The sequence below is a fragment of the Eleginops maclovinus genome, chromosome 10, assembly GCF_036324505.1.
Source record: "Eleginops maclovinus isolate JMC-PN-2008 ecotype Puerto Natales chromosome 10, JC_Emac_rtc_rv5, whole genome shotgun sequence".
Lineage (NCBI taxonomy): Eukaryota > Metazoa > Chordata > Actinopteri > Perciformes > Eleginopidae > Eleginops > Eleginops maclovinus.
Genome location: NC_086358.1, coordinates 479,748 through 501,448, shown reverse-complemented (window position 1 = coordinate 501,448; position 21,701 = coordinate 479,748). Strand labels below are relative to the sequence as shown.

The following is a 21,701-nucleotide window of genomic DNA, read 5'->3' as shown; positions in this document are numbered from 1 at the left end:
CCATCTTCCACTGTTTCTCAGGATGTGATCGACTCCTCTGTCTCTTTCAGTTACTGACCCAGATGTTTGTTTGGTTTGGTGAGGTTTTTCCCCCCCAAGTGTTTAACCTTGGTTACAGGTACACCCAGAGACAAAAGGTGAAATGTCAGCTCCTGAACTTTTTGTTGGGCCAGGCCAAAATGGCCCTCTACCTCAGCAGGAGAACTAAAGTTGGGGACTCGATGGCCTGTGATGCTGTGCTGATCTTTAAATGCATGGTGAGAGCGAGGGTCAAACTGATTTCAGTTATTTTCATCTGACAGAAAATGTGGGGGAGTTTCAGAACATGTGGAGCTTTAACAATGCTTTGGTTTCACTGGAGAATGATGAGCTGGTTTTCAGTCAATTCCTGAATTGAAGTTGTTTTGAATAGTTTTTTGTTCTGATGTGGTGTGTTTAATTTATTTGTGAATAAAAGTGGTTTGAAAAATCAAATCTCTCTGTTCTCTCTCTCTTGCTCAAATTACCAGTTAAAAGAAAAATTGTGGAGGTGTGCAAAAACAACGTGGCCCAAACAAAACAGGTTTTGAAGACAGAGTCGCTGTGTTCCTCTCAGCCAGAGAGACTCTCAGAGGACTCAGAGGACTCGGAGGACTCGGAGGACTCAGAGGACTCGGAGGCTTACAGACAGTATGCAAGTAGACGGGGGTGAGGAGTATAGGATGCAACTATACTTTCATTATGGGTGACATAAAGCTGGGCTCTCTGAATATTAACGGTGCTCGAGGGGATGCCAAGAGAGCATCTTTGTTGTCTTTAATAGAGAGTAAGAGTCTGAATGTGACGTTTCTCCAGGAGACTCACAGCACTGCTGACAATGAGAGTGACTGGAGGAGGGCATGGAGTGGGGAGGGCTTCTCCAGCCATAAATGCAGCAATAGTGGAGGGGTTGCTATTCTCTTTGCCAGAGGTTTCACACCCTTTTCCTGCACTGTTGAGGACGTCATTCCAGGTCACTTGTTGAAACTAAATGCTGTTTTCGAGAAGGTCAAAATATGTTTCATTAATATTTATGCTCCCAGTGTGGGCTCTGAAAGGCTTTTATTTTTTGAGCAGTTGAAGCATGCCCTTAGCACCTGCAGTAGTGAGGAGTATCTGTTCCTGGGGGGTGACTTTAACTGCACAGAAGACCCTGTGCTGGACAGGAACCACTGGGAACCGCATGCTGCCTCTAGGAGTGCTTTAATGAGGATCACAGAGTCTTTCGAGCTCTGTGACATTTGGAGGCATCTTTACCCGGGCCAGCGGCAGTACACCTGGGTGCACTGTAGGGACCATCTGTTGTCTCTAGCCAGACTGGACCGAGTGTACTGCTTTAACCACCACATGAACACAAGCAGGAGCTGCTCCATCAGTCCTGTTGGGTTCTCTGACCATTCCCTTGTTCAGGTTTCAGTTCTTATTAATTATGTGAAGTGCAATAGTGCGTATTGGCACTTCAATGTTTCTCTGTCGGCTGATAATCATTTTAAAACAGTCTTCACATTTTTTGGGCAAAACTACCGTAAGTGTAAGAGTGAGTACAGTAGTCTTCAGCAGTGGTGGGATGTGGGGAAAGTCCAAATCAGACAGCTTTGCCTGCAGTACACTCTCAATGTCACCAAGGACATGGCTAGATCTCTGAGGGCTCTGGAGAGGGAGGTGGTGGAGCTGCAGGGATTGGCAGACTCCACAGGAGAGCGAGAACATGTTGAGGTTTTCAAAAGTAGAAATGCAGCTCTGTCCGACCTGCTGGGGTTTTCTGCTCAGGGTGCTCTGGTCAGATCCCGGTTTCAGAACATCGTGAAAATGGATGCTCCCTCTCACTTTGTCTTCGGTCTCGAGCGCAGGAACGGTCAGAGGAGGCTGATGCACTCCCTGCGGTCAGACACTGGGCAGCTGCTTCAGGAGTCGGCCGACATTCAGCAGTATGCTGTCAGGTTTTATAAAGAGCTCTACAGGTCAGATTACCAGGCAGAACCAGAGGCGGCGCTGTCCTTCTTTGAGGGCCTTCCTAAGGTCCCTGAGGGGGACAGTGCAGACCTGGAAGCTGAGCTCTCTGCCCAGGAGCAGCATGAGGCCCTGCAGAGCATGCAGAGTGGGAAGGCTCCTGCTGAGTAGCTGGAAACAGCAACTATACTATACTATATCTACAGTGGGGCAAAAAAGTATTTAGTCAGCCACCAATTGTGCAAGTTCTCCCATTTAAAAAGATGAGAGAGGCCTGTAATTTTTATCATAGGTATACCTCAACTATGAGAGACAGAATGAGAAAAAAAAATCCAGGAAATCACATTGTAGGATTTTTAATGAATTTATTTTCAAATGATTGTGGAAAATAAGTATTTGGTCAATAACAAAAGTTCATCTCAATACTTTGTTATATACCCTTTGTTGGCAATGACAGAGGTCAAAGGTTTTCTGTAAGTCTTCACAAGGTTTTCACACACTGTTGCTGGTATTTTGGCCCATTCCTCCATGCAGATCTCCTCTAAAGCAGTGATGTTTTGGGGCTGTCGCTGGGCAACACGGACTTTCAACTCCCTCCAAAGATTTTCTATGGGGTTGAGATCTGGAGACTGGCTAGGCCACTCCAGGACCTTGAAATGCTTCTTACGAAGCCACTCCTTCGTTGCCCTGGCGGTGTGTTTGGGATCATTGTCATGCTGAAAGACCCAGCCACGCTTCATCTTCAGTGCCCTTGCTGATGGAAGGAGGTTTTCACTCAAAATCTCACGATACATGGCCCCATTCATTCTTTCCTTTACACGGATCAGTCGTCCTGGTCCCTTTGCAGAACAACAGCCCCAGAGCATGATGTTTCCACCCCCATGCTTCACAGTAGGTATGGTGTTCTTTGGATGCAACTCTGCATTCTTTCTCCTCCAAACACGACGAGTTGAGTTTTTACCAAAAAGTTCTATTTTGGTTTCATCTGACCATATGACATTCTCCCAATCCTCTTCTGGATCATCCAAATGCCCTCTAGCAAACTTCAGACGGGCCTGGACATGTACTGGCTTAAGCAGGGGTACACGTCTGGAACTGCAGGATTTAAGTCCCTGGCGGCGTAGTGTGTTACTGATGGTAGCCTCTGTTACTTTGGTCCCAGCTCTCTGCAGGTCATTCACTAGGTCCCCCCGTGTGATTCTGGGATTTTTGCTCACCGTTCTTGTGATCATTTTGACCCCACGGGGTGAGATCTTGCGTGGAGCCCCAGATTGAGGGAGATTAGCAGTGGTCTTGTATGTCTTCCATTTTCTAATAATTGCTCCCACAGTTGATTTCTTCACACCAAGCTGCTTACCTATTGCAGATTCAGTTTTCCCAGCCTGGTGCAGGTCTACAATTTTGTCTCTGGTCTCCTTTGACAGCTCTTTGGTCTTGGCCATAGTGGAGTTTGGAGTATGACTGTTTGAGGTTGTGGACAGGTGTCTTTCATACTGATAACGACTTCAAAAAGGTGCCATTAATACAGGTAACGAGTGGAGGACAGAGGAGCCTCTTAAAGAAGAAGTTACAGGTCTGTGAGAGCCAGAAATCTTGCTTGTTTGTAGGTGACCCAATACTTATTTTACTGAGGAATTTACCAATTAATTCATTAAAAATCCTACAATGTGATTTCCTGGATTTTTTTTTCTCATTCTGTCTCTCATAGTTGAGGTATACCTGTGATGAAAATTACAGGCATCTCTCATCTTTTTAAATGGGAGAACTTGCACAATTGGTGGCTGACTAAATACTTTTTTGCCCCACTGTATATAGATATATAGATATAGATCTATCGATTCAGGAACTCGGGAACTTCTGTGTCGGTGGCCAGTTTTCCGTGAACAGGCCCTCTCACACACATCTACAACTGCAAAGTGTTACCGTTTTGATTTGACACCTTGTATTGCGCTTATTACGGTTTTATCTGAGTTGTATTTTCGCCGTTCAGAAGCAGATCTCTCCCTTCACTGTCACATCACGAGTGCAGTAGAACCCGCCTCCTGTACTGCAGGATCTGCATTCTGATTCGCTAAAGCACTTCTGTGTCGAAAACTCTGTGTAACGATTGGCCTGGAACTTGTGTGTCGTTAACCCTTTTTGAACTTGGATACATATGCGCAAAAAAACCCCACACAACTAACCCTAACCCAACCATATGAACTGAGGAGCCGCATGAGACTGGGCAAAGAGCCGCATGCGGCTCAAGAGCGGACCCCTGTCCTAGAGGGTCCGGGTGAGCGGGGGTTCCTCACCTGCGCAGGATGTAGATGTTTCCGTTGCGACACACCACCGTGATGCGAAACTCAACGTCAAACTGCCCGGTAACATCCATCATGGTGGGGGGGGATGGCAGCGACATCTGCAACACACATGAATCACTCGTTAGAATCAGACGCTGAGCAGGGACTAATTCTCAGGTCTGAGCAGAGAGTCCAGTTTGAGGCAGGATGACAGAAAAACCACTGGCCTGACTTTAATAAAACTACAGCTGGAGCAGACCCGAGCCCCGGGTAGGATCTGATCCTTCCGGCCAAAAGAGACGGTAAGGTTTCCAGCGACTGTAACATTTGTTCAGAAGCTTAAAACGTTCTGCCTTAACGTGTTTCCAGGTGCAGGGAGCAGCACAGCTCTGGCAGCTGGACTCACTGATGGACCTAATCCCAGCAGCTGTGCTACTGGTTACAGACTCGACAAAGGGAATCTTCCAACCTCTGGACCAGTTTAGGAGCTTGGACATTGGGTTTACTGTGCAGAGGATGATGAAGGCCTCGGGGTCGAGCACGAAGATGTCGCAGTTCTCCGTGCCGATCACCAGACAGCTGACACCGTCCTCGTCCGCCGTGCTCTTCTTCAGTGTCCCGATGCAGGTGATGACGGTCTGAAACACAGCAGCGACCAATCAGAGAGAGGGAGGGGTGGGTACAGCCTTACAGCCCAGTCTGATTTCTGGGCCTAGGTACATTATTGATTATTGATTATCATCTCTCTTATCGAGGCTCTTTAATCCAGAAAAACACATTTTAGTTTACACTCGAAGCTAACTCCCTAATGATATGCTAATGAGCTCCTGACCTGGCGTCTGATTGGCTGCTGTTTGTGCAGCTGCACGAAGTCGTCCATGTCATTGGTGTCGAGCGACAGGAACCTGAGCGAGCGGACGGACAGCGGCACGTCGGCCGTCTTCCTGATGCTCTCCAGCATCTCCTTCAGGGTCAGGGGGTCGATGTGACCTTCCCTCACCTGCCGCCACACATCCTGACCAATCACAGCACAGCACAGGTTAGAGAACCTCTTTCTTATTTCAAAGTTAAGCTAGTGAGCTCTTCTGCATCCAGGTCACATGACACAGGTGATCCTTCAAAATAAAAGCCCTATGTAATATGAAGGTACCCCCACCTGCTCCAGCGTGTTGACCTGCAGCCCCGGCAGAGTGAACTTAAAGTAGGGTCTCAGGTTCTTGTAGACGTAGACGCAGGGTCCGGACGCCACGGCCACGGCGGGGATCCGCGGCTCATGGAGGTCCATGAAGAAGGCCACGAGTCCGGAGGGCAGGTCCAGCAGCGAGCTTTCGCTCATCAACGCCGTACCGCGGTACACCTTCAGCTTCATGCCCCCCCCACCCGTGCCCAGGTCGCCCACCACCAGGCGACTCTCCCCGTCACCGCTCAGGTCGGCCAGGTCCACGCAGGACGAGAAGCTGAAGAGCCCGGCCACCGGGTCGTAGTGGGCCTCCAGCCACTTCCCTCCATCACCACAGGACTCCCCCGAGGACATGCTGACAGCGGGGGGGGGTGGGGTACCTTTGGGATGTACAGGTGAGTATGAATATAGCTACATGCTATGCCTGTCTTTTAAGGATCACAAGAAACGCCTCCATTGGACATAGTGACATCACTGTGGTACACTTACGCTCCTATTGGCTAATGCTCCAAGACTATGTACCTGATTGGCTAAGGGGCGGGACATCTCCAAGCGGTTGACCAATAACAACAGAGCCAGCGTATTCCTATGCTCTGGTACTTCTACTTTTACTTCAAGATCGGAGTACTTGTACTTTTACTTCAAGATCTGAGTACTTCTACTTTTACTCAAGTACAAGATCTGAGTACTTCTACTTTTACTCAAGTACAAGATCTGAGTACTTCTACTTTTACTCAAGTACAAGATCTGAGTACTTCTACTTTTACTCAAGTACAAGATCTGAGTACTTCTACTTTTATTTCAAGATCTGAGTACTTCTACTTTTATTTCAAGATCTGAGTACTTCTACTTTTATTTCAAGATCTGAGTACTTCTACTTTTACTCAAGTACAAGATCTCAGTACTTCTACTTTACTCAAGTACAAGATCTGAGTACTTCTACTTTTACTTCAAGATCTGAGTACTTCTACTTTTACTTCAAGATCTGAGTACTTCTACTTTTACTTCAAGATCTGAGTACTTCTCCCTCCTCTGATCTAGAAGTACACAATGCATGAAACAGGAATCCTGAAGTGAACCCTAACGTCCTATGAATGTAAATAAGCACCATGTTTATTTTAGTAAACAGTATTTAGAGTTATTGTTGTTGAGCAGTATGACGCTGTCTCACCGTTACCAAGGAAACCGTGTAGCTTCGTGCGTCCTCGCGCCGGATCCTGACGTTTCTATTGGTTGTAAATCAACGCGGTGTGTAAAATAAAACCATATAAATGTGCGTGTGTCTCCAGGTAGATTAGAGCTGCTCTGTAATCTCGTTTAAATCACGACCTGCTGATAATCCTGCAGCCTCTACTGCTGCTGCTGCTTCTGGTGTTTAATGAAGGTAGGACCATCAGGTTAAAGATGCATCACCGCCACCTACTGGATAGAAAGGGGACGTCTTTTTAAAGACGGCACACTAAAGGTGGAGAAAATTACCTGACTGATGTCACCCTGAATCTTCCCCTCTTAACAACTGACATCAACACAATTATTTAATATATTACAATATTTCAGCAACCTTATCCCAAATCAGAAATGGTGTTTATTCTGTATTTTATTTTTAGTTAATGTGCAGTGCTGTATTTACTACCCTGTATATGTGTCTCCGCTCCTGGAGTATATAGGGTTTCCCACACATAGACTGTACTTGAGGTATATTAACGGCCGCCCAGGTATTTTGCGACCCATTTAGTTTAGTTTAGTTTGCTCTTTAATCCGTCCGCGAGCACGACGCCATCTGCGATTTATTAACAAGTGGACAATGATTTCCTTGCTCTATGCCTCCTGTACCTGTTCGCTCTGCTATCGTGTCAAGGGTCTGCTAACAGGCGAACAGAAAGACGCTGCCATCCGCCGCCCCCCCGTGCCCGGTCATCTGCAGCCCGCCCCCCCCCCCCCCCCCCAAGTATATTTCAGATCTGTGGGAAACATTGGTATATATATAATGCTGCTGCTGCACTTTTAAAGAGTTTCCCCATTTGTGATCAATAAAGAATATCTTTTTAATTGGCCTTGTAATCTCGCGAGATTTTACTTGAGATTTCGTGATCTCAACTAAAATCACTACATCTCCCACCTGATTGGTCCTCGCGCTTCAGTTTAAACAGTTACCCGCGCAGAGCAGAGCTAACGTTACCGAGCGGTTGCTGTTTTTAGTTTTTAATGCGATGTCTGCTGAATACAACGCATCTTCAGTGAGTTACACTTTAATACAACGTTTATTTAGGTTGTCCGGATGTGATTTAATGGGACGTTTTGCTCCTAAAGGAGGTTTAAACTCAACTAACGGACGCGTGTGTGTTTATGAGGGTTAGCTGGATGTGGCTAATGCTAACAACACAGATTCTTACAGCTGTTTGTTTCTTATGATTGTTAGTCTATAATAATTATGTTTACAGTTACTTAATAGTAAATATGTGTATGTTTAATCTGTACATTTACTCAAGTACTGTACTTAAGTACTATGTATTTCCGTGTTACGCTACTGTGTACTTTTACTCCACTACATGTATTCAGTACCTTTAGTTGCTAGGCAGATCTGGATTAATGATGGTAAATATAATCTCCCTTAAATCAGACTGTAGTTCACCTGCAGTAAATCCAGCAGCTACCCTGCAGTATACAAAGCCATTCAAACTAGCTGCACCTTTACCAGCTCTGAGAACACTTTAATGATCAATCATTATAAAACATATCAGAGATATTATTCTGAAATGGACCAATCAGACAATGACTACTTTTACTGTCACTACTTTAAGTACATTTAGAGGAGAGTACTTTCTACTTTCACTGGAGGAACATTTAGAATACTTTCACTGTGACAGAGTATTCCTACACTCTGGTACTTCTACTTTACTCAAGAACAAGACCTGAGTACTTCTACTTTAACTCAAGTACAAGATCTGAGTACTTCTACTTTACTCAAGTACAAGATCTGAGTACTTCTACTTTACTCAAGTACAAGACCTGAGTACTTCCACTTTACTCAAGTACAAGACCTGAGTACTTCTACTTTACTCAAGTACAAGATCTTAGTACTTCTACTTTACTCAAGTACAAGATCTGAGTACTTCTACTTTTACTCAAGTACAAGACCTGAGTACTTCTACTTTACTCAAGTACAAGATCTGAGTACTTCTACTTTACTCAAGTACAAGATCTGAGTACTTCTACTTTACTCAAGTACAAGATCTGAGTACTTCTACTTTACTCAAGTACAAGATCTGAGTACTTCTACTTTACTCAAGTACAAGATCTGAGTACTTCTACTTTACTCAAGTACAAGATCTGAGTACTTCTACTTTACTCAAGTACAAGATCTGAGTACTTCTACTTTACTCAAGTACAAGACCTGAGTACTTCTACTTTACTCAGTACAAGATCTGAGTACTTCTACTTTACTCAAGTACAAGATCTGAGTACTTCTACTTTACTCAAGTACAAGACCTGAGTACTTCTACTTTACTCAAGTACAAGACCTGAGTACTTCTACTTTACTCAAGTACAAGATCTGAGTACTTCTACTTTACTCAAGTACAAGATCTGAGTACTTCTACTTGTCACATGATGAAAGGAGTGACTCTGATTGGACGTGACAGGAGGGTGTGGACCTTGGTCACCAGCTGAGGGAACATGATGTCTCCTTCTCTGCAGAAATGATGGAGTCTTGTTTTGGGGAGAAGCCGGAGAGAGTGGGCGTGGTGGTGGAGGACATCAAGAGAGACCTGCTGGAGGAGTTCAATGCTCTACCTGCACAGGTGTCTGTCTGTCTGTCTGTCTGTCTGTCTGTCTGTCTGTCTTTTGTAATTCAAACTGTTTTGTAGTTTTATAAAGGAGCAGGAAATGGACAGTAGCTCAGAGTTTGTACCTGTAGGATAATTTAAAGCTGTGTGTGCAGGACATCGTTCAGTCGGAGAACCTGCAGGTCTTCCTGAGGGTCCGCCCTTACACTGCAGCAGAGAGCGAGAGCAGGGACTCACAGGTATCACTCACTCACTCACACACTCACACACTGTGGCTGTGTGTGTTGAAATGATAAGATGTACTTTATTGATCCCACCTGGGATGTTTTCTATTGCAGCAGCATGTAATACAGGAGTGTGTGACCATCGAGGGGCCAGACACCGTGGTGCTGAGGGCCCCCCGCACCAGTCAGTCAAAGTCCCTCCCTCAGACAGCACAGAGGTTCACCTTCACTCAGGTAAACACACCTCCACTAGGCCTGTTCGATTAATCGGTTTTAAATCGTAATCGCGATTATTTAGTAAGGACGATGTTAAAAACTTGTAAATCGTTAAAATCATTTTTTCACTTTAACTAGGGTAATTACGGTACAGCCCCGGTTCATGTATCTGGGCTGCGCTGGGTTGCCATAGTGACTTCGGCCTCCGTCCTCCCATCGTGCTCTCCCCCAAACAATGTAAACAAACATGTCGGCGTTGGATTTCGTAGCCAAAAAGAAGAGCAGGTCCGTTGTGTGGAAGTGGTATGGCTTCGATGCTTCGGATGAAGAGCAAACTACTCTGCGTTGTAAAGTCTGTCTTAAGTCCGTGGCAGCTAAAGACCACAGCACGACTAACTTATTTCAACCTCTCCAGAAAAACCATGTACCGGAATGGCAGCAGTGTGTTGCAGCGCGGACCGCACAACAGAACGCGGATGCGGCTAAAACACCACCACCAACTCCGAAGCAAGTAACTGCCGGTTTCGTTTTCACGTGTTGTACCATACGACAAGACCGAAAGGAGGTGGAATAATATTACGGATGCAGTCGCGTTTCACATCGCAACAGACTTGGCCCCGATATACACCGTCGAAAAGTCTGACTTCCAACATTTGCTTCATGTGCTGGACCCCCGCTACAAGCTCCCAGGCCGAAAACATTTCGGCGAAGTTCTCTTGCCCCGTCTGTACAACACTACTCGTGCGAAAGTGACAAAAAAGCCATTTATTTTGTAATTTCACAAAAAAAATCGTAATCGGACAGGTGTGTCCACCTTCATTCAGGTAAACACACCCGTCTGTCTCAGGTTTAGCCTTAGTGTCTGACGTAGTATTTACCTGTTTCCTGTGTGTGTCGTCAGGTGTTTGACCCCGAGGCGAGTCAGAGGAAGGTGTTCGAGGGCTCGGTCCAGGGTTTGGTCCGGGACGTTCTGGGTGGAGGAAACTGTCTGGTGTTCACATACGGAGTCACCAACGCCGGGAAGACCTTCACCTTCCTTGGTCAGAAACACACCTGTCCTTTCTTATTTCATTTACCGATAATACCAGATATCAGTCTTCACAGAGAGGTGTTCAAAATAAAGGTCTCAGTGTGGAGGAGAGACTCCACCTCTTTGATGCAGCATGAGGCTATATGTCAGGGTCGTGGCTCAGCTGAGCATCAGCTGAGGATGGAACGTGTTGCACAGCTGTGTGCTGGCTGTAGTTGTGACCGCTGCAGGAGGAAGGAAGCAGCCTTTTTGTCGTCTGATCATCCCTCTCTCCTCGTCTGTGCCTCAGGTCCGGAGCATGACTCGGGTCTGTTGCCTCGCTCTCTGTCTGTGATCTTTAACAGCATCGAGGGTCGGCTGTATCCTCGCAGCGACCTGAAGCCGCAGCGCTGCAGGGACTTCAGCCGCCTGACGGCCGAGCAGGAGGCCACCGAGAGCAGCAGCAAGAGGAGCTTGTGGAGGGTGCTCAAAGAGGTACTGATCTGTGTACTAGTACTACTACTGAGTATTGATATGTGCTCTCCGTTACCAGCGTGTGTGTGTGTGCTCTGTCTCTGCAGAGCGACAGAAGTCAGACGTCTGGAAGATCCACTTTCCTCGATGGTCAGTAACGGAAGAACTGAAACCGTAGCACTCAATGGTTATTAAGGGTTATAGTGTGTGTGTGTGTGTGTGTGTGTGTGTCAGGCTCGTCACTCAGCGCAGACAGCAGCGTCTCTGAGGACAGCTTCTGTCTCGATGTCGGTTCCAACGTCAGGTTCTCCGTCTGGGTCTCATTCTGCGAGATCTACAACGACAACATCCACGACCTGCTGGAACAGGTAACACACACACACACACACACTCACACACACTTTCCTGTTTCTGGACTAAAGTGAAAGATGGCTTGCGGTCGTGTGGCGTTCAGGTCCCCAGCGGACAGCAGAGGAGGACGGTGCTGCGTCTGTCCCAGGACATCAAGGGGAACTCCTTCATCAAAGGTACGTTTAATAAACTCAACCAGTGTTTGTGTTGTGCTGCATGATCCACTGACACAGTTTTTCTAAATAAAATGACCTGACTGTGTGCAGACCTGCGCTGGGTGCAGGTGAGCAGCTCTGAGGAGGCGTACCGAGTGATGAAGATCGGTAGGAAGAACCAGAGTTTCTCCTCCACACGACTCAACCAGCTGTCCAGCAGGAGGTACAAACAGAGCTGCACACATAGAGCTGTACACACCGAGCTGCACACATAGAGCTGTACACACCGAGCTGTATAGAGCTGTACACACCGAGCTGTACACACCGAGCTGCACACATAGAGCTGTACACAGAGCTGTACACACAGAGCTGTATACACAGAGCTGCACACACAGTACACACAGAGCTGTACATACAGAGCTGTACACACAGAGCTGCACACACAGAGCTGCACACACAGAGCTGCACAGAGCTGTACACACAGAGCTGTACACACAGAGCTGTACACACAGAGCTGTACACACAGCTGTACACACACAGCTGTACATACAGAGCTGTACACACAGCTGTACACACAGAGCTGTACATACAGAGCTGTACACACAGAGCTGTACACACAGAGCTGTATAGAGCTGTACACACCGAGCTGCACACAGAGCTGTATAGAGCTGTACACACAGAGCTGTACACACAGAGCTGCACACATAGAGCTGTATAGAGCTGTACACACAGAGCTGTACACACAGAGCTGCACACACAGAGCTGTACACACAGAGCTGTACATACAGAGCTGTACACACAGAGCTGCACACACAGAGCTGCACACACAGAGCTATACACACAGAGCTGTACACACAGAGCTGCACACACAGAGCTGCACACACAGAGCTGCACACACAGAGCTGCACATACAGAGCTGTACACACAGAGCTGCACACACAGAGCTGCACACACAGAGCTGTACACACAGAGCTGCACACACAGAGCTGTACACACAGAGCTGCACACACAGAGCTGCACACACCGAGCTGCACACACCGAGCTGCACACACAGAGCTGCACACACAGAGCTGCACACACAGAGCTGCACACACAGAGCTGCACACACAGAGCTGTACACACAGAGCTGTACACACAGAGCTGCACACACCAAGCTGCACACATAGAGCTGTACACACAGAGCTGCACACATAGAGCTGTATAGAGCTGCACACATAGAGCTGTATAGAGCTGCACACACAGAGCTGTACACACCGAGCTGTACACATAGAGCTGTGTTGGCTTTAGAAAGTCCGGAGGTGCGCTGGATTTGTTTTAAAAGTGACTTTAATAAGAAGCGGAATCAGGTTTTATTTGTTGCTCCTGCAGCCACAGCATCTTCTCCATCAGAGTCCTGCGCATCGAAGACGTCGGTGTTCCCAGAGTCCTCGGCATCAGCGAGTAAGAGCAACCGTTTGATCAAAGGGTTAACCTCAGAGTACCTAAACAGTATTTAAAGTGAATAATAATATATATATTGTCAGGCTGTCTCTGTGTGTATAGATATAATTGTGTGTGTGTGTGTGTGTGTGTGTGTGTGTGTGTGCCAGGTTGTCTCTGTGTGACCTGGCCGGCTCTGAGCGTTGCTCCCGGACTCAGAACCGCGGGGAGCGTCTGAAGGAGGCGGGAAACATCAACAGCTCTCTGCTCACTCTGGGGAAATGCATCAGCGCCATGAGAGTCAACCAGCACGCCAAGTAAACTCACTCACTCACTCACTCACTCACTCACTCACTCACTCACTCACTCACTCACTCACTCACTCACTCACTCACACACACACACTGGGAGCAATTATGATATTTGAATGTGTTTCAGGTTTCAGCAGCACGTTCCCTTCAGGGAGTCGAAGCTCACTCACTTCCTGCAGTTCTTCTTCTGTGGTGCCGGACGCGTCTCCATGGTGGTCAACATCAACAGGAATGCGGAGTGTTTCGACGAGACGCTCAACGTCCTCAAGTTCTCTGCTCTCGCTCAAAAGGTCAGCATATTTAGGGTTAGGATACAGATGCCGGTTAAACAGTGTGACTCAAAGACAGACCAGTTCTGAAGGAAAAAGTGCAATTTAATAGTCAAGAGTCAAATTATGAAAAACTCATTCAGAAAACCATTGACCTCCAGACCAAGGGACAGGAAGTGAGAAAGACTCGGATCCCCAGCGCTTAGAAACTCCTAATCAGCTCATTTGGGTCAACGAGCGGTAACTAACATCACCTGATTGGATACCGGTATAGCTCCGGGGGGAGTTGGACCGTACTGGACTAGCTTAAACCAAGTGGCCATGTTTCAGTCTCTCCTCAGGGCTGCAGATTAGAGCTGTTTCTCCTAATTCAAAGCCCACCCCCCCTCCCCTCTCTACAGGTGGTGGTGCTGAGCTCCAGGCCAGTGCCGGTGGATGACGAACCCCACAGGTCGGCTCTGGAACTTTCCATGATCATCGACAAAGCAGATCAGTGCCGGAAGATGGGGAAAAGGAAGAGCTCGATGGTGGCATGGGAGACAAGTCTGGAGGACGTGATGGAGGACGTGATGGAGGACGGGGAGGAGGAGGAGGAGGAGGAGGAGGAGGAGGAGGAGGAGGAGGAGAGCGCCATGGAGGGAACAGTGCTGGAGGCCGGAGAGGAGGAAGACCAGGATGAGGGGGATAGGACCATGGAGGAAGAAGAGGTAAAGTGCACACACACACACACACACACACACACACACACACACACACACACACACACACACACACACACACGTGTGTGTGTGTGTGTTAATATTACTGTGTGTGTGATCTCAGAATGAAAGGGGGGCACAGCTGCGCCTCCTCCTCGAGGCTCAGATCAGAGAGGAGGTCAGCTCTGAGTTCATGGAGCTCTTCAACAAGATGGAGAAAGACTACAGGTAAGGAGGTCATGTGACACACCTACATTCACCTGTCTGTCAGGGTATAATGTGTGTGTGTGTGTGTCAGCGAGCATCTGGAGAAAGAGAGGGAGCTGCTGGAGGAGCGAGCGGAGAAGAGGGTGGAGATCCTGAAGAAGCTCGTCAGTAAAATTGGCGACCTGACCGCCTCCGACAAAAAGGTGAGCAAACTCTCACCTGTGTGAAGGATCCATTAAGACTGAGGATTCGTTAGGACTGAGGATTCATTAAGACTGAGGATTCGTTAAGACTGAGGATTCGTTAAGACTGAGGATTCGTTAGGACTGAGGATTCATTAAGACTGAGGATTCATTAAGACTGAGGATTCGTTAAGACTGAGGATTCGTTTAGACTGAGGATTCGTTAAGACTGAGGATTCGTTAGGACTGGGGATTCGTTAAGACTGAGGATTCGTTAAGACTGAGGATCGTTAAGACTGAGGATTCGTTAGGACTGAGGATTCATTAAGACTGAGGATTCATTAAGACTGAGGATTCGTTAAGACTGAGGATTCGTTAAGACTGAGGATTCGTTAAGACTGAGGATTCGTTAGGACTGAGGATTCGTTAAGACTGAGGATCCATTAAGACTGAGGATCGTTAGGACTGAGGACTCGTTAAGACTGAGGATTCGTTAAGACTGAGGATTCATTAAGACCGAGGATTCGTTAGGACTGAGACTTTGTTAAGGATGAGTTGATGATTGTAATCAGTGATTAATGACTCACTTTGTGTCAGGAGGAGCAGGCGGACCTGTTGGAGGGAATCATCAGCTCAGTGACTGAAGACCTGGAGAAAATCAGAGAGGACGCTCAGACGGTCCACCGCTGTCTGACTGAACCCACACACACTGCAGGTACACACACACACACACACACACACTCTGCAGGTACACACACTCTCGTTTCTGAGTGTTTGATGCAGCGCTCACCTTTGCCCTCTGTCCTCAGAACTGGAGGCGCTGCGATTGGAGAATCAGCGATCACATGACCTGCTGCAGGAGGCCCGGGAGGTATGACTCTCTTCTTCTGTGGTGTTTCCTGGTGTCTCTGACTGCAGTTTGAATAAGTTTTCTGTGTGCAGAGCGTGCAGCAGCAGCAACAGATGGTGTTGACGCTGACAGAGGTTTGCGAGCAGAAAGACGATGTCATCAGCAAGCTGCAGAGCGCCATGGACGCCACCGTGGAGGACACCACCAGAGACGTAAACAACCTTTCTGAACGTCCTGGAACCTGAAACTCAGACTGCAGGACCTTAAAGATTGTTCTTCATGTTTCAGAGAGCTCTGGTGGAAAGGAGGAGGGAGGAAGAAGAGCAGGAAGAGCAGAAAAGGAAACGCCAGCGAGAGGAAGAGGAGGAGAGAAGACCAGCGAAAAAGAGAGGTGAAAGGAGTAGGAGGGGTTAACTGTCTAACCTTTATTGTATTTACTGACTTTTTCCACTCTGGAAGCATTATTTAAAGTTGTATTATATTTTAAAGAAAAAATAAACACATTTTTTATTATTTGTTTGTTTTATTGATTTTTAAAAAAATTATATTTGTTTTATTTTATTGTTTTTATTTATGTATTATATTTGTTTTATTTTATTGTTTTTATTTATTATATTTGTTTTATTTTATTTATTATATTTGTTTTATTTTATTGTTTTTATTTATTTATTTTGTTTTATTTTATTGTTTTTATTTATGTATTATATTTGTTTTTATTTATTTATTATATTTGTTTTATTTTATTGTTTTTATTTATTATATTTGTTTTATTTTATTGTTTTTATTTATTTAGTATATTTGTTTTATTTTATTGTTTTTATTTATTTATTTTGTTTTATTTTATTGTTTTTATTTATGTATTATATTTGTTTTTATTTATTTATTATATTTGTTTTATTTTATTGTTTTTATTTATGTATTATATTTGTTTTTATTTATTTAGTATATTTGTTTTATTTTATTGTTTTTATTTATTATATTTATTTTATTGTTTTTATTTATTTAGTATATTTGTTTTATTTTATGTGTTTTCTTTTCTATAAAAATATTCCTCTTCCTCCTCAGGGTCTCCGGTGCTGGAGGAGCTGATCTGGCAACTGCAGGAGGAGAACGAGAAGAAAGATGAAACCATCAGGGAGCTGAGAGAGAGCGAGGAGAGGAGGAGAGGGAGGGAGGAGACAGAGCAGAGAAAGAGGGAGGAGGAGCTGCAGGAGATGAAGAAAGAGCAGATCCTCCTGCAGCAGAAGATGCAGCAGCTCATAGGTACGAAATCCGCAGGTAACTGTTGTGATTGGTCAACCGCCTAGAGATGTCCCGCCCCTTAGCCTGTCACTTACAATGTGTTGGAGCGCTAGCCAATAGCAGCGCGAGTGTTCCTAGTGATGTCACTATGTTCCTGAGGTACCTATATTTAGATAATAATGGTGTGTGTGTGTGTGTGTGTGTGTGTGTGTGTGTGTGTGTGTGTGTGTGTGTGTGTGTGTGTGTGTGTGTGTGTGTGTGTGTGTGTGTGTGTGTGTGTGTGTGTGTGTGTGTGTGTGTGTGTGTGTGTGTGTGTGTGTGTGTGTGTGTGTGTGTGTGTGTGTGTGTGTGTGTGTGTGAGATAGACCTGGACTCGTGTGCTAACTGTGACTCGCTGTTCTCCTCCCTGGAGTTGGAGCAGAGGGAGACCGGAAGACTGAAGAAGGAAAACAAAGCTCTGATCAACGGGATGTTCACCCTGCAGACGGAGGTGCAGTGATACACAGAAATATAGAGTGGTGTCATCAGGTACCTTTAGCGCGTACGTCAGGCGTACGATGGTATGTTGACTTTATAAACACAGAGAAGTATTAAAATGAAAGTAATATAAAATAATTATTTCAATCTTCTCTTCCAGGTGACCAGTCTCCAGAGCAAGCTCAGAGAGCAGACTGACGCGTCTGACAGCCAATCAGAGGAGCTCAACACGGCAAAGGCCCACCTCCGGGACCTGGAGAGCCAATCAGAGGAGCTCAACACGGCAAAGGCCCGCCTCCAAGACCTGGAAAGCCAATCAGAGGAGCTCAACACGGCAAAGGCCCGCCTACAGGACCTGGAGAGCCAATCAGAGGAGCTCAACACGGCAAAGGCCCGCCTATGGGATGTCAAAAGCCAATCAGAGGAGAAGGCTGTCAGCTTCAACAGCCTGACGCAGGAGGTGGAGCGTCTGAGACAAGAAGTCAAGGTTCCTCCTGATTATTAAATACATCCCATTTAAAAAAAATAAAAAAAATCCCAGGATATAGAAGGGTAACATCTGCATCATGAAGTCCTATAGGTCCTCCCCTGACCTCCCCCTGTTTCTTCCTTAGGACGAGGAGGAGCACTGTGGCGGCAGGAAGTTTGTCTCGGTGCTGCAGGACCTGCAGGAGGAGAGTCGGGCGGCACTGCAGAGGTCAGCGGAGAAATCTGAACTGATCCAAGATCTGCAGGACGAGAGGAGCCGGCTGCAGGAACACCTCATCACCAGGTACACACAGATCAGTGTTGATGAAGGGCTGCAGGTAACCTCTCACACAGGTACACACAGATCAGTGTTGATGAAGGGCTGCAGGTAACCTCACACACAGGTACACACAGATCAGTGTTGATGAAGGGCTGCAGGTAACCTCACACACAGGTACACACAGATCAGTGTTGATGAAGGGCTGCAGGTAACCTCACACACAGGTACACACAGATCAGTGTTGATGAAGGGCTGCAGGTAACCTCACACACAGGTACACACAGATCAGTGTTGATGAAGGGCTGCAGGTAACCTCACACACAGGTACACACAGATCAGTGTTGATGAAGGGCTGCAGGTAACCTCACACACAGGTACACACAGATCAGTGTTGATGAAGGGCTGCAGGTAACCTCACACACAGGTACACACAGATCAGTGTTGATGAAGGGCTGCAGGTAACCTCTCACACAGGTACACACAGATCAGTGTTGATGAGGGGCTGCAGGTAACCTCACACACAGGTACACACAGATCAGTGTTGATGAAGGGCTGCAGGTAACCTCACACACAGGTACACACAGATCAGTGTTGATGAGGGGCTGCAGGTAACCTCACACACAGGTACACACAGATCAGTGTTGATGAAGGGCTGCAGGTAACCTCACACACAGGTACACACAGATCAGTGTTGATGAGGGGCTGCAGGTAACCTCACACACAGGTACACACAGATCAGTGTTGATGAAGGGCTGCAGGTAACCTCACACACAGGTACAACTGCACTCAACCCTTTTTCTCCTGACTGATTCACACCAGCACCCGGTCCCTCTGTAGTCCACTCTAACACACCTGTGTCTACAGTGAGAACAGGTGTGCTGAGCTCAGTGAGGAGTTATCCAATCAGAGAGCAGCATTCAGCCAGCAGCTGCAGGGCCTCAGGGCGGAGCTGGAGTCTGAACGCGGAGCTCTGCGGGGGAGACTACAGGAGGAGGAGGAGAGAGGAGGTGAGGAGAGGATCATTCTTAAAGCAGCCTCTGTTCTGAGCACGATGGATGACTTTATATATTTATAATACTCGGTGTTTCAGAACTCCTCAGAGCCGTGTTGGAGAAGGAGGAGCTTTTAGACGAGTGTCGCAGAGAGACGGAGACTCTGAGAAAAGGTTTATTATTTATCTTTATTATCTGAGGGAGTAGAGGACGCTTTAATAAAGGAGATCATCTGAGCTGTTTGTTCCTCAGAGCTGGAGCGGCTGAAGGAGGAGCTGCAGAGCCGGGAGGAAGAAGAGGAGGAGGAGGAGGAGGAGAACAGACAGGAAGAGATGCTGGTGGTTCAGCGGCTGAAGGAGGAACTGCACAGCCGGGAGGAAGAGGAGAAGGAGAACAGACAGGAAGAGATGCTGGTGGTTCAGCAGGTGAAGGAGGAGCTGCAGAGCTGGGAGGAAGAGGAGAAGGAGAACAGACAGGAGGTAATTCTAGTGGTTGAGGAACTGAAGGGGGAGCTTCAGAAGCTGCAGGAGAGGAGGGAGGAGAAGGAAAGGAAGGGGAGGCAGCAGCAGGAGTTTGAGGCTGTGAGGAGAGAGGTGGAGAGACTGCAGAGACTGAAGGAGGAGAAAGGAGGCGCTCAGGTGAGGCGGGCTTTCAGTTGTTGAATGAGTCAAAGGATTACATTTAAAGGCTTCTCTTATTGTGTGTGTGTGTGTGTGTGTGTGTGTGTGTGTGTCAGGCTGTGTGTGTCTCTACTCTGAAACCCAACACGGTCGACAGGAAGAAAACTGCCAAAATGACCGGGAGGAAGAGGAAGAGCTGTGAAGTGCAGGTGTGTGTGTTATGGTTTTAAACGTAACATTCTTTGACTTCTTTAGCGTGTCACCATCCTGTGTGTGTGTAGTTGGGTTCCTAAAGGGACATTTCCGTGTGTGTGTTTCAGCACCTGGTGTTCAGTGAGAACAAGAGGAACAGAGGGAGAGGGAGCACACGGACCAACAAACAGGTGAGACCCCCGAACATCAGCAGGCCTTTCAGACATCAGTCATTACTTTTTTCACCTCAGAAGTAAACCTTCTCTCAGAAATCTTGCAGCCCTAATTGTGTGTGTGTGTGTGTGTGTGTTTGTGTAGAGTTCTGCGGTGAAGGAGAAGTGTGACGGCGCTCTGCAGAAGATCGGCGGTTTGATCCACAGCTCTCCCTCCATCCTGGGCAGCACAGGTCACTCCCTGTTTTATGTTACTACACTCCATATTACTCTAACATCACACAGTTATTAATGTGTGTGTGTGTGTGTGTGTGTGTAGCTAAAAGCATCATGGGGCTGGTGAGCGGTCACTCTGTGGAGAAAGAGACGGTGCAGAGACCCAAACGAGGACGCAGGAAACTGTTCAAGACGGACGCCACGCTGCAGGACTCCCCGGATACAGTGAGGAGGAAACACATTTCATGTTCTCCACCGAAGACTGAAATACAAGATGTATAAACAGCCATTTCAATCGCAGAATAATCGCAGTTAAAACGGTGTTCTAGTCTCTTCGCTGTGACTCCCCAGCTAACGGCAGCTGCTGTTAGACATGGTTAGCGGTTAGCATTAGCATCAAGTGTCCTGTCCATCAGGAAACACCGTGAACCACAGAGAGGAGGCAGAGCAGCTGCAGGAAACACACCTTTATAAAAGGATGCTCACACAACAGAAGCCGCTCACTCTCTTCAGATTCATTCAGAGCTAGCTCATGTGTTCGTAGGGACCGGTTCAAGCCCCCGACAGACCAAGTGCTGCCGAGGTGTCCCTGAGCAAGGCACTGCTCCCTGGGGTCAGATGAGGATGTATGTTTCCCCTCTGTGGGACCAGTAAGGGTTCCTCTGTGGGACCAGTAAGGGTTCCTCTGTGGGACCAGTAAGGGTTCCTCTGTGGGACCAGTAAATCCTTCTTATTTATGTTTAATGTTTCAGATATCTGGAGGAGCGAATGAGGAGAAGGAGAGCGATCACCTGATCATCAAGAGACAGCTGCGGTCCAAGACCGTCAGGAAGTGACCTCTTCATCATCGTCAGGAAGTGACCTCTTCATCATCGTCAGGAAGTGACCTCACCATCATCGTCAGGAAGTGACCTCACCACTTTTAAAAACTGCACAGAAACGTTAAGTAGTTTGAGTTTGTAGGTTTGTGATTTTAATAAAGATCTGAGAAGAGAAGACTTTGTGAAACTGAAGCTGTTTTAACTTTTGTTGGTAAATCATTATGAATAAACCCCTCAGAAATCAGCTCTTTTTCTTTTCCAGTTCTGGAGCTTTTAAAGTATTTTTTGGAGGGTTTTGTAAAACCAGTGAAGAGAATAAATGTCGACTTTTAAAAGTGTCCGATGGTTTTCCTAATGATCAATGATCTAACTCCATCATGCGGCCCTCATGATATTCTTTTAAAAATTCACACTTTTTGTTCCGTTTGATTTTCTTGTCACCTTCAGATTTTTTTCCCCAAATTTAGACTTTTTTCAAAATTATCACTTTTTCCTAAAATGTCTGACTTTTTAATTACATTTCGACCTTTAAAAATGTCCCACTGTTTTTCGTTATTCTTACTCCTTCATGCGGCCCTAATCATCTTCTAAAGAATCACTCATTTTGTAATTTTTCATTGTATTATTTTAAACCAATCAG

General features: G+C 46.6%; 2 protein-coding genes across 3 annotated transcripts; one reads left to right on the top strand and one right to left on the bottom strand.

Annotated features, from left to right (window-relative positions):
- Positions 1 to 4,258: 4,258 nt before the first annotated feature.
- On the bottom strand, positions 4,259 to 6,818 carry bbs1 (Bardet-Biedl syndrome 1). 2 transcript variants are annotated; one of them, XM_063894038.1, is made up of 5 exons: positions 6,602 to 6,818; positions 5,407 to 5,810; positions 5,083 to 5,265; positions 4,757 to 4,888; positions 4,259 to 4,369 (listed from the first exon to the last, which is right to left on the bottom strand). In XM_063894038.1, the coding sequence occupies exons 2-5, from the start codon at positions 5,782 to 5,784 to the stop codon at positions 4,259 to 4,261; spliced, it is 804 nt and encodes a 267-aa protein (XP_063750108.1). In that variant the 5' UTR covers positions 5,785 to 5,810; positions 6,602 to 6,818. The 2 variants fall into 2 exon arrangements, with proteins under 2 accessions (XP_063750108.1, XP_063750107.1); XM_063894037.1 differs by having other exon boundaries at positions 4,268 to 4,888.
- A 616-nt stretch (positions 6,819 to 7,434) lies between these two features.
- Positions 7,435 to 21,305, top strand: LOC134870658 (kinesin-like protein KIF20A). The gene is made up of 32 exons (XM_063892950.1): positions 7,435 to 7,667; positions 9,127 to 9,230; positions 9,371 to 9,454; positions 9,554 to 9,673; positions 10,557 to 10,695; positions 10,975 to 11,159; positions 11,246 to 11,288; positions 11,373 to 11,506; positions 11,593 to 11,665; positions 11,756 to 11,867; positions 13,013 to 13,084; positions 13,234 to 13,380; positions 13,502 to 13,664; positions 14,045 to 14,350; positions 14,466 to 14,569; positions 14,640 to 14,751; positions 15,328 to 15,445; positions 15,540 to 15,601; positions 15,673 to 15,792; positions 15,869 to 15,971; positions 16,646 to 16,858; positions 17,188 to 17,312; positions 17,460 to 17,786; positions 17,914 to 18,071; positions 18,912 to 19,054; positions 19,138 to 19,212; positions 19,292 to 19,677; positions 19,776 to 19,868; positions 19,980 to 20,042; positions 20,170 to 20,257; positions 20,344 to 20,465; positions 20,993 to 21,305. Exons 2-32 carry the CDS (start codon positions 9,129 to 9,131, stop codon positions 21,074 to 21,076), a joined length of 4,176 nt encoding a protein of 1,391 aa, XP_063749020.1. The 5' UTR covers positions 7,435 to 7,667; positions 9,127 to 9,128; the 3' UTR covers positions 21,077 to 21,305.
- Positions 21,306 to 21,701: the final 396 nt, after the last annotated feature.